Consider the following 13,127-nt stretch of genomic DNA (forward strand, 5'->3'; position numbering starts at 1 on the left):
TTCATAATTTAAAACCTACAGATCCAAATGGCTTCATTAGGGAATTTTATTAAACAGTAATAGGAAAAAATAAACCCATCCTACCAGATTTGTTCTGAAAATAGAAAAAAGCACCACTTATCAATACATAAACCCAGTATAATCCTGACATTAAAAAACTCCTACGAATGGCCAGTTGGTGCCATTTAGGGTAGGTAAATCCCACCTGGCTGACTGTGCAGTTTGAGTCCCAGAATGGTGGCTTGAGAAATATGGTGGGTGCATGTGCATGAGTGCCCAAAATCCCAAGAAGAGAATGAAGAAGGGACTGCAACATGGCCATCCCTCTGGGGATGCTTTATTGCTCTCTCCCCTTCTCCCCTCACCCCTGCAAGCACACACCCTGTGGCAAGGAAGGGAGAAAGAAAATAAATAAATAAATAAACTCCAGAAGAAAATGACAGGCCATAATCTCATCATAATTACACAAACCTTTAACAAAATACTACTGGTACATCTAATCCAGCAATATATATATATAGAGTAATTCATAACCATGTGGACTCTATTCCAAGAATGTTAAGTTGTTTAATTATTTCAAATTGAATAAATATAATTTTTTTTAAATTTCTTTTTGAGAGGTTTTTTTCGCTATTGGGGCGCATGTGCTTGCCAGACAGACAGAGAGAGACAAAGAGACAGAAAGCGAGAAATCACCCCCCCAGGGCGGATGGTCACGCCGCAATCCCTTCTCCTCCATTCTCCTCTCAGGATCTTGGGCACGCACACACACGCGCCCGGCATGCGTTTTAAGCCACCGGGTCCGGGACACAAACCGTGGTCGACTACGTGGGAGTCCAGAGACATAGCCATTATGCTAACTGCTGGTTCCCGAATAAATATAATTTGAAGAGACAGAAATCTCAACAAAGAAGGGAGATACAAATACAGAATGGGGGGAGACAAAGATGAATCCTGTGGTGTGAGATTTAAATGATAATAATGAACTTTGGGGACCAGCATATGGTGGAATGGTTACATTGTTGGACACCCACATGGCTGACTGCAGTTAGAGTCCCGACCTGGTGCTTGCTTTCTCACTCATTTTTTTTGCTCTTTCTCTCTCTGATAAAATTTAAAAATAAATAATAACAACAAATAAAATTATAAAATTAAATTGAAAAAAAACTCACCCATGTGCATGCCCAAAATCTCAAGAGGAGAAGGGACTGTGGTGTGATACGATCTTATCCCCTTTTAGAGTGATTACTCTCTTTTTTTCTTTCTTTTATTTTTTGAGGGTGAAAAAGTATATTTATAATTAGCCAGCTGGACTGACTTTAGATGATTCCAAGTTTGTTGGCAACATCCAAAGCATCATAATCAGGAGCTAGTTGCACATATGCCTTCTTCTCTGCATCAGGCCTGATTAGAGTGCTAGCCTTGGCCACATCAATATTACAGAGCTTCTTCACAGCCTGTTTGATCTGGTGCTTGTTGGCTTTGACATCCACAATGAACACAAGTGTGTTGTCTTGTAGTGTCCCGATCGCAAAGTTCCCGAAAGACCAATGGGCTGATTCCGATGTAAACGCACAAGGGTCACTTTTATTCGGGCCGAGCCAGGGCCCCCAACCCTCACTGACACAGTGGACCAGAGTTGAGAGCCCAGGTATAAGTTGGGCTGGGTTTTTATTTGGCTGTTGACGGGGAGTTGGAGGGGTGCTGAGGAATGCACTCAGACGACAATACATTGGTTGTAGATCACAGGGAATGTAGCTGTCTCTGGTTGATTGGTTATTAAGCTGTTGAGTTGAGTTAGGTGAAAAGTTACTTTAGGTTTCTGGTATCTCCTTTGTTTCTTTCATTGGTCAGTCCTGGTGTGGTGATGGTCTCATGACTTTTTTTCTTGTTACTTTTTTTCTACATGTCCAGCTCACCTTTTTGTAATGGTGCCGTCCCTCAGTAAGGTGGGACAAAATGGAGTCGCTCTGGTTCTGCTCTGGTCCTTCATCTAGTTAAAAATGCATATTCTGAATTTACTATACCAAGATTAAGTAAGAAAATAGTCTTATTTTTAGGAGACAGACACAATTACATAGAAAAAAAGGAGTCATGATGTCTACAATATACTCTTAGATGGTTCTGCTAAATCACCATCATATATATAAAGAGTAATAAAGCAAATGTGGCAAAATACTAATAACTGGTAAATCTAGATGAATGGCGTACATTAGTTCACTGCAATACTCTGGCAACTTTCTGTAAATTTGAAAATTTTTTTAAAATTTATTTATTTAAATAAACAATGGTGGCCCCACAAGAGTATAAAATTGGCTATACATATAGTCTTGGTGTATAGTAGGTTATACCATCTATATCGTGTAAGTACACCCACTGATGCTCATTAAACATCAAAATTACTAAGAATATTTTTTTTTGAGGAGGGAGCAGTTTTTGCTATAGGGTGCATGCTCTCACTAGAAAGACAGAAACAGACAGAAAGTGAGAAATCACCCCCAGGGGGAATGGCCACGGTGCAATCCCTTCTCCTCCATTCTCCTCTCGGGATCTTGGGTACGCACACACACACGCCTAGCGTGAGTTTTAAGCCACCGGGTCCAGGACTCGAACCGCAGTTGACTACATGGGAGTCCAGCGACATAGTCATTACGCTAACTGCTGGTCCCCCACCCAAGAACATATTTCTTAGAACACATCCCGACTGCAATGACTTCATGACAAACAAATTCTCAAGTTTCTTGGGAAATTTGACAAGTTGATTTAAAATCTGTATGGAAATGTAAAAGTCCAAAAAAAGTCTTGAAGTAGAAAGTGAAATGATTATCCTAATGTTTGTCTGGACTTATTATTTTTTTTGAAGATTTATTTAATTTTGTTTATCATTGCTGTTATCTCAATTTGCTATAGGGTACATGTGTGTGCAAGAGAAAGAAAGTGAGAAAGCAAGCCACCAGATCTGGGACCCAAACCATGGTTGGCCATGTGAGAGTCCAGCATCCCAACCACCATGCCACCTACCTGCCCTGTCTAGACTTATTAAAAAGCAACTTCAGGGGCCAGCAGGTGGTACAGTGGCTAAGGCATTGGGTTCGTACATGGTCAATGACTGTTTGAGTCCCAGACCTGGAAGCCTGAAACTTGTGCTGGACGCATGTGCGTGCATGTCCAAAATCCCAAGAGGAGAATAAATTGCAGCATGGCCATCCCCCTCGGGGGGCAAGTTCTCACTTTCTCTCTCTCACTCCAGTGACCCCACAAGCCCCATAGCAAAAATCTCTCAAAAAAAAAAGCAACTTGAGGGACCAGATGGCAGCAGAACAGTAAAATGCTATGCTCTGTAAGGCTACATGAAAAGGTCAGGAATTCATGTCTGAAAACTTCCCTAAGTACGCCAAGCAAGTGTGTGCCCATAATCTGGGGCTAGCTGAGGCTAGGAATGGATGGCAGTGATAGGACCCTGTTGGGGGCAATGCCTCTCTGTGTCTGCCCTTCTCACTCATGGAAGAAATAAATTTTACAAAAACAACTTTAATCAAGACAGTGAGATATTATCAATAGGACAAACATATAAAACAATGAAAATAAATAAAAGGCCAAAAGCATGTCCAGAAAACTGACTGAATAAACTGTGATATATATGCGCAACAGAGCTGTAAAAAATAATAAGGGGGGCCAGCAGGTGGTGTGGTGGTTAAGGGTCCTAAACTTCAGCATAGCTGACCATGGTTCGAGTCCCAGACCTGGTGGCTTGCTTTCTCATTTCCCTCTCTTTTTCTCTCTCTCTCTGGTCAAATAATAATAATAATAATAACAGTAATAAATAAAACTGAATAAAATTATTTTTAAAAATAATTAAGAAAGAGCTCTATGAACTGATACATATTATTTTCTAGATTATATAGTTGACCCTTGAAAAACAAGGGTTTAGGGGAATCAACTTCATAAAGTAGAAAATCTATGTATAACTTTTGAGCCCCAAAAACTTAACTATTAAGAACCTACTATTCATGGGGACCAGCAGGTGGCGTGGTGGTTAAGGTGCTGGACATTCTCACATGGCTGACCATGGTTCAAGTCCTGGACCTGGAAACTTGCTTTCTCACTTTCCCTCTCTCTCTGTCTCTCTCTGTCTCCCTCTCTCTGGTCAAATTAAAAAACAAATGAATAAATAAAATAAAATAAATCTTTAAAAAAAAAAAGAACCTACTATTCATTAGAGGCCTTGTCAATGACATAAGCAGTTGACTAACACATATTTCATACACTAAGTATATTATATACGATTTTTTTTTTTTGGTAGAGAGATTTTTGCTACAGGGCATGTGCACTCACAGGAGAGACAGAGAAACAGAGAGACAGTAGCAAGAAATCAGCCCCAGAGGGGATGGCCACGTAACAATCCTTTCTCCTCTGTTCTCCTCTCAGGATTTTTGGCACGCATGCACGCACACGTGCCTGGTGTGTTTTAAAGCTGCTCGGTACAGGACTCAAACCACAGTCGACTACGTGGGAGTCCAGCAACATAACCATTACACCATCTGCTGACCCCAATGTATTATATACTTTATTCTTACAATAAAGCAAGCTAGAGAAAACAAAATGTTACTAGGAAAATACATGTATGGTACTTATTGAAAAAAGTGAACATAAGTCCACATATAAGTGAATGTTTGCAGTTCAAACCTACATTGTTCAAGGCTCAAGTGTATTATTAACTTGTAAAAGCGAAGTACAAAACAGGATCTCTAGCATACCATCACTTGAGTCAGAAAGGAGAGATAAAATTGGCACAGATCTGCTTACTTTTATAAGAAACTCAGGAAAAATCAGCATAATGAAACGGATTATCTACAAGAGATAAATGGGGTAAAATGACAAGTGACATTTCTGATTATACTTTTCTATAAAGTATAATTATACTTTTCTTGACTTTTGGAACCATTCTTGCCTAAAGAACTTTACATGCACTAAAGTATATAAACAAAAACGAAAAGATGGGAACGAGTTTTAAACAGAAGAAAATAAATCCACTGTATTTCAAATACTACTACTGGTAAGAAAAAAGGAGAGCTGCTCATTAACACAGTGGTTAAGTGCTATGTGAGGGAGGTGGATTCCAAATGGCTGACTGCAGTCTGCAACTCAGCCCTGGTGGCTTGAAAGCATGTGCCAGGCACATAGGCATGTGTGCCCAAAATTCCGATGGGAAGGAGAAATGGAATAAAGGGACTGCAGCATGACTATGCTTCACTGGAGGGTGCTTTTTCTCAGTGGCAAGCACATGCACCCTCCAGTAACTAAAAACAGAAAAAAGAAATGGAAAAAGAAGTAACAACCAAAAACATCTGACCCAAATACCTTTCAAACAGTTACCAACTGCATACCCTCGGTTTAATTAAATCTCATTTTGAATTATTTGCATTCTAGATTTGTTTTCTGCAGTAGGATTGGTTCAAAAATTCTGAAAATAATAAGGCTGAGAAAATATTAAAACATATTTGTGCCTCTGGCAGCCAGGGTTCTCACTGTGAAGAAGGAAAATATAATTTATAATCAAGTAAGGAAAAGAACTCTGAGGTTAGAATGAAATTGGTATTATTAAATTATTAGGTTGTTGGGGAAATTATGGCTTTTTTCCAATGTTTTTCTCTCAAAGAATGTGTCAGGACTTTCTTGGTGACCCAATACGATTGCTAAAAGATACTTATACAAACTTTTTAGTTATGTCTACTATGAAGGCCTGGAAGCAATGACATCTCAGTAGAAATGACTACACCTTACACCCAGATCCTGGTTTCTAAATACCATTTCCCCTAAAATGAAGCCTGAGCTCCTTAGAGAAATGAATGATTCTAAGGTCAAGGAAATAAAAGAATGAGATTAGTCTAGAATAAATTCATGCGACAGAAAGAAAGTCCACTCAATGGCTAAATTAGGGATATTTTGAGAAAAAAAATGGACAATGAGTTATGACACATTATAAAATAGAAATGAGTCCGAACTGATTATAAATAAGGTCATATGCACATGAGGGCAAAGAGAGGGCTATTTCTCAGGATGCTGTTTTAGAAGAGTGGGTGGCAGAAGTGCAAAAAATTATGATTTTGCAACTATCAGAGTTATGATTACTTTAGGCAAGAATCTTTTTTTTTTTTTTTGGAGAGATTTTCACTGTAGGGCGCGTGCGCTCGCCAGACAGACAGAGAGAGACATAGAGACAGAAAGCGAGAAATCACCCCCCAGGGGAGATGGTCACGCCGCAATCCCTTCTCCTCCATTCTCCTCTCGGGATCTTGGGCACGCACACGCGCCCGGCATGAGTTTTAAGCCACCGGGTCTGGGACACGAACCGCGTGGGAGTCCAGCGACATAGCCATTACGCTAACTGCTGGTTCCCAAGGCAAGAATCTTTGATAGATGCCAAATCTTGAGGTGAAGTTTAATAGGGATATGGGCAGCTATGTGATCTTAAAGTATCTCCCAGACAGATAGCTTATTGGTTGCAAGAAAAAATGTTAATTATATACTAAAGAAGCAAGACCACACTTTGACCAGAGAATCAAAATTAAACCACTAATAAACGGGAGATGTCCAGTTGTGGTATTTTAAAAGGACACACTTACATAATGTTCTAGCCAGAGATGCATCATCACAACCTCATCATAAGGATCCATCAGAAATTCAAACTGAAGAACATTTCATAAAACAACTGGCCTGTTCTCTTCAAAATGACAATGTCATAAAAGACAGAATGGCTGAGGATATGTTATAAATTAAAGGAGACTATGAGACACAACAGCCAAATGTAATAAATGATCCTAGACTAGATTCTGTATTACAGTAAGACATCACTGGAATCGTTAACAAAATTAGAATATGAACTATAGATTAGATAAAAGTATTTTCTCTCTGCTAAATGTCCCATAGTTGATAAATGTGTTATGCAACCCAAAACAAAAACTTCCTAAAAAAAAAAAAAAAAAAAGAAAGAAATAGACATTTTATTTTCTAAAATCTACTACCTTGTAAACTGTGTTGACAGTGTGTGTATATATAAAGTGTATTTTATACATATAATAGATAATATATATAATTATATCTAGGTGTATGTTAATGTGCATAATATAATATTCTCTTTTTTTTGAGAGGTTTTTGCTATAGGTCGCGTGCGCTTGCCAGACAGACAGAGAGACAGAAAGCGAGAAATCACTCCCCGGGGGGGATGGCCATGCCACAATCCCTTCTCCTCCATTCTACTCTCAGGATCTTGGGCACGCATGCACATGTGCCCGCCGTGAGTTTACGCCACCAGGTCCGGGATGCGAACCGTGGTCGACTACGTGGGAGTCCAGCAACATAGCCATTACGCTAACTGGTGGTCCTGAGAATTGTTTTTTTTTAAGAGAGATTTTTCGCTATAAGGAGCATACACTTGCCAGAGAGAGACAGAGGCAGAAAGCAAGAAATCACCACCACCACCCCCATCAGGTAGGGATGGCCCTGCCACAATTCTCCTCCATTCTCCTCTCAGGATTTTGGGCACACTTGCACATGCACCCAACATGAGTTGATTTTTTTTTCTTTTTGTTCTGTTTTTTGTTTGTTTGTTTTGTAAGATCATTTCCTGGCATGAGTTTTAAGCCACTGAGTCCTGGACTTGAAACACAGTCTACTACATAGGAGTCCAGCAACGTAACCTTTATGTCCTCTGCTGGTCCCTGTAACTTTTCTTTAAGCTCAAAATTATTTTAGGTCAAGAAGTTTCAGAGAACCTCTGATATAGAAAGATCAGTAAGCCAAGAAGTATTGGATCATCCCTCTACAATGGTTATCAGTTTAAAGTCTTGTTTCCCCTATAGACATTTCTACATCCTAAATCTGATCAAGATACAAATACCAGATTGCAATCATGTTTAAAACTTTAAGGACTTTTGAGAGAAATTAATGATACATGTTAACTTTTTTTATTTTGGAGAGGTTTTTGCTATAGGGCACGTGCACTCACCAAAAAGACAGAGATAGAGAAACAGAAAGCGCGAAAATTAGTATGTACATGAATTACAAAGTATTTTCTCTCTGCTAAATGTCCCATAGTTGATAAATGTGTTATGGCTACAGAATAAAATAGAATACCCTTGTTCTTATGAAAAACACACTGTAGTACTACCAAGCAAAGTACTATGACATATGCAACCTAATCACAAAATTCAGAAAAAAAATATGCATAAGGAGATAAAACAAATTTGATAAAATAAAATTTTATCTATTGTTCTTACAAGTCTTTTTTTTGTAAAAAAAAAATTTTAAAAAAAAAAAAAAAAGCTGAAAAAAAGAAAAAAAAAAAGAAAGATACATGCAACCTAATATGGCCTAAGCCATTAAGCCAACGAGTCCGGGACTCTAACTGTGGTAGACTACATGGGAGTCCAGCAACATAACCATTACACCGTCTGCTGGTCCCTGCTGGTCCCGATACATGTTAAATATTAAAAAAGAAAAGGGAGAGACCAGCAGGTGGTGTGGTGGTTAAGGTTCTGGACAATCACACATCGGCACACGTTAAGGTTCTGGACACTCCCACATGGACCACCACAGTTTGAGTCCTGGACCTGGTGGCTTTTTTTCTCATTTTCCCTCTTTATCTCTCTCTGGTCAAATTAAAATAAATGAATGAATAAGTAAAATTAAATAAATAATTCTTTAAAAAAAATAACAGAAAAGAGATTTTATGCTAACCTTGATGATTTGGGAATTTATATGAATAGCTCTCAAATACTTGTGAAATTTTTCAATAGAAATAGGTACACAATGTGAATGATACACAGTAATGTACAAGAATGTATATAATGGGGTTGGCGGGTGGTATAGTGGTTAAGGTGCTGGACTCCCACATGGCAGACCGTGGTTTATGGTTTGAGTCCCAGACCAGGAGGCCTGAAACTCACACCTGGTGCATGTGTGTATACCCCAAATCCTGAGAGAATAAAGGAGAAGGGACTGCAGCATAGCCATCCCCCCTGGGGATGATTTCTCACTCTGTCTCTGTCTCTCCAGCGAGCGGGCACATCCTACAGCAAAAAATCTCTTATTAAAAAGAAAAATGTTTAAAAAGAACATTATTTATAATAGCAAAAAATGGTGAAAATCTAAAAACCTACCATTAGAAAAACAGCTAAATTGTGATACATTCATGCCATAGAATAAAACTTTTTTTTAATGAAGTATATCCTAAGTATAAATATGCAGGTATACAGTAGTACAATATACTCAAGATTGAAAAGGAACAATTGCTTACATATCTATTTGTTTGAAAAATCATAATATGTGCCCAGAAATAAAAGCATGAAAAGATATAGAGGAAATAGACAGTACATGCCCCTGGGACAATAAGCATTAGGGAGAAGGACACTATTTAAACTGTTTGAATTTCTTTCCTAAAAAGGCATGTACTACTTTTACAACTTTAAAAAACTAAACACTTCTAATTCTTTGAAGTAAAAAGTGAATGTGTTTTGGTGCAATATGATTTCAGCCAAGACCATAAAGTATAACTCAAATATCAAAACTAACATATTCTTACTACTTAGCTATAACAAGATTTCTCTGTTCAAGTGTCTTTTTTAAGCTCCACGTTTTTATAATAATATTTAAACTAACAAAGCCAATAACTCATTGTTTGGAAATTAGTAAGCTATGAATCATAAACTGAGAAACCCTAATAACAGTAACAAAAATTAAATAATGAAACAAAAGCAAATAGTCACACAATGCCTTTAACAAAGCTATATGCTGAGAATTAGTTCAGTTGGCAGACCAAAGTATAATCTAAAAAATGTACTTTAAACTGTAAGTAATTTACGACAGTGAAGAGACACTGAACTTTGAATTACTGACCATCTTGTTTTGCCAGTTTATGAGTAAGGAAAATTATCATCATCCAGATGTCCTTTTACTAACAATATATGCAAGATTGTAAAACTACCTGAGAATTAAATTCACCAATTATTTATCGGGTTCCTAATACACAGTATGTTTGAGGTGTTATACTCTGGTGATACAAAAACAGTCCTACTCAAATGAACTCTACAAAACGGAAGAAAATTCATTTTAAAATGAATGAAATAATAAATAAAATTACAAACTTCCTCTAAAATCTAATATCTTTTAATCAGGCAATTTGAGTGACAAAGTAACTAGTTAAGTCACTGCAATGTAGTTTGAAGTCACTTTCAGGGTTCATTTATAATTACAAATAACTCTCCGAATAGGATCACTGTTATATACTTTGATAAAGAGTGGTTACACGCTTAAGTAACAATGAAAAAAATTGTTTAGGTTGTTGCCATAAAGCATGTGTCTCAGAAAGAGAGAAAGAGAGAGAGAGAGAGAGAGATCACCCCCGCCCCACAATGTTTCAACTCCTTCTCCTCCATTCCCTTCTAGATTTTGGGCACAAGATTTTTGACATGATTTTCAAGCCACCAGGATAGGGACTCAAACCACTGTTAGCCATGTGGGAGTCCAACACCTTAACTACCATGCCGCCACGCTCCTTATAGGTCCCACAATCAATGAAATTGGTTTTATATAGGGATAGTTCATTAGAACCATCAGTTAGCATAATGGCTATGTTGCTGGACTCCCATGTAGTCAACTGAGGTTTGAGTCCCAGACCTGGTGGCTTGAACTCACACCAGGCGCATGTGCATGTGTGCCCAAGATCCTGAGAGAAGAATGAAGAAGGGATTGCAGCGTGGCCATCCTCCCTGGGGGGTGATGTCTTGCTTTCTGTCTCTTTGTCTCTCTCTGTCTTTCTGGCAAGCGTACCTGCCCGACAGCACAAAAAAAACCTCTATTCCCCACCCCAAAAGAAAGAAAAAAGTAGTATGCGAAAATAAAAGTAGTGGGGGAACCAGCAGATGGTGTAATGGTTACTTGTTGCACTCCCACATAATCATGATTCCAGTACTGGCCCTGGCAAAATTCACACCAGCGCCTATGCATGTGTGCCCAAAATTCCAATGATTTGGCCATACTCCCCCAGGGGGAGGGCAATAATTCCTCACTTTCTGTCCCTCTGGTGAATGCACACACCCTATAAAAAAACCTCTGCAGAGACCAGGAGTTGGCGTAATGGCTGTGTCACTGGACTCCCATGTAGTCGACGCAGACCCTGTGGCTTAAACTCTCGCTGTGTGTCCATTTATGCCCAAAATCCTGAGAGGAGAATGGAGAAGGGATTGCGGCCTGGCCTTCTCCCCTGGGGGTGATTTCTTGCTTTCTTGCTTTCTGTCTCTCCCTCGCCCTTGTGCTGGGGAGCGCCCGCGCCCTATAGCAAAAATCCTCTCAAAAAAAAAAAAAAACTCTTTAAAATATAATAAAATAAAAGTAGTGGAAAATGTTGCTCTTTGAGAAATAAAATACATTCAAACTAGTACTCACACATCTATTCTCAAAAAGCTTTGTTTGGATCCAGCAGGTGGTACTGATTGTTAAAGGCGCTGGATTCCCACATGGTCCACTGCGGTTGAGTTCCAGGTCCCAACCTGGCAGCTTGCTTTCTCACTTTCCCCTTCTCTCTCTCAGTCTCTGGTTAAATTTTTAAAAAAAATAGTAACAAATGGAATTAAATAAATAAATAAATATTCTTTAACATTAAGAAAAGCCTTGTTTGAACTGTTTCTATAAGCACAATACATCGTAGAAAACCACAGTACTCCTGGGTTTCAGGATTCTAACACACAGCTGCTGTGTGACTTAGGTTTGTAACTTAACTAGGCTTGGCCGATGTTTCCTGGTCTAAAAATGTCAGTATTACCTTACCAGCATAAACCAAATTGCCTCTAGTGGCTCCTCGGGTCAAAAGATCCGCAATATTCACAACCTGATTCACCAAATTCCTCACTTAATCATGGCCCAGGAAATCACTGTAAACCAGGTGAATTACGGTTCCGAAACTGAGATAGGCCCTGGATTGTGCTTTAGAAGTTGTAAACTCAGAAAATGTAGAACAAAGGCTATGGTATAGTCCTATGAAGACGAACAAGAATAACCGAATGTTTTATCAGTACCATTCTAGTGCAACAGCAGGGTGTAGTTCCTACTATGAACCCGAGTTTCTGCACTACTGGAACCACGCCTCCCAGAGAAATTTAGGAGGCACCCGAAAACCTCAAGGGGCTGGGAGAGATCACAATAAGCCAAGACAAGAACAATCCCCACATCTCCCCCACCCAAAAAAAACAAAACAAAAACAAACAAACAAACAAAAAAAAACCAGTTTTTTCCTTCCCCTCCAGCTATGCAGCTGCACCAAGAAGCACTAGATTAGCATCATCTGCATTTCATTCCTTTTCTTTTGCAATAGCTGCTCGCCTATAATAAACAGACCTTAGGCTCAGGGGAGAATTTACTTCCCCAGCCAGTAAAAATGAAGTTCCCTATTTTTTTTTTTAATTTTGCTAACAATGTCCCCAATCAACAATCTTCCTCCCTAGAGAGACCAGGCACGTCTCTCCCCGCCGCCCGTGCTGCAAACACGACGCCCCACACCCTCTAGAAATCGCCCCACTTTCTGAGCCCCTTCCGTGCCGGTGGCCAGGCTCCGAGGGAGAGCGGAAGAGGCCGGTGGTGCGGCGTGCAGACCCGAGAGAGAGCCGGCGGGGGGTGTCCAGCCCGACCCGTGAGCTCCAGGCTGCCTTGGCCAGCCCGGGGGTCTCGCCCAGGCGGAAGGGGAGCGGCAAGCCCCGCGCCACCCCCACTTACCCACTTTGTCCTTCCCGTACATGTGCCCGGCCACCTGATGCGAGAGGGGTACGCAGCCGTTGAGGAAGCGCAGCCTGCCGCCCGCCGGCTGCGGGGTGCCCTCGGGGGCATCCTCGCTCGCCGGTGGGGTCCGCATTTCTGCGGGGCAGGGAGCCTCCATCTGGAGGGGGGATGGCGGCTCCGTTGCCATAACGGAGAGCAGAACGGGTAGCGGCGGCGAGAGTAGGAAAATATAGGGCGGAGGGAGGGGGCGCCGGAGAATCCGGGGGTCGCTCAGGCTCGGCCGCGAGGAGGCCCGGGGGTTCCCGCGGCTGGTGCCCGCTGAGGCCCGGGGAGGGGGCCCATGACGCCGCGGCGGC

General features: G+C 40.4%; 1 protein-coding gene across 2 annotated transcripts in view; it reads right to left on the bottom strand.

Moving 5' to 3' along the window:
* Positions 1-13,121, bottom strand: part of IPMK (inositol polyphosphate multikinase) — a 62,395-nt gene extending 49,274 nt beyond the window's left edge. For both annotated transcript variants that reach the window (XM_006147053.2, XM_014587269.2), the window contains exon 1: positions 12,769-13,121. In XM_006147053.2, coding sequence (XP_006147115.1) covers positions 12,769-12,958 — 190 coding nt within the window. In that variant the 5' untranslated portion in view covers positions 12,959-13,121. The remainder of the gene's footprint in view (positions 1-12,768) is intronic.
* Positions 13,122-13,127: the final 6 nt, after the last annotated feature.

Source organism: Tupaia chinensis, unplaced genomic scaffold (assembly GCF_000334495.1).
Source record: "Tupaia chinensis unplaced genomic scaffold, TupChi_1.0 Scaffold000199_1, whole genome shotgun sequence".
NCBI lineage: Eukaryota > Metazoa > Chordata > Mammalia > Scandentia > Tupaiidae > Tupaia > Tupaia belangeri.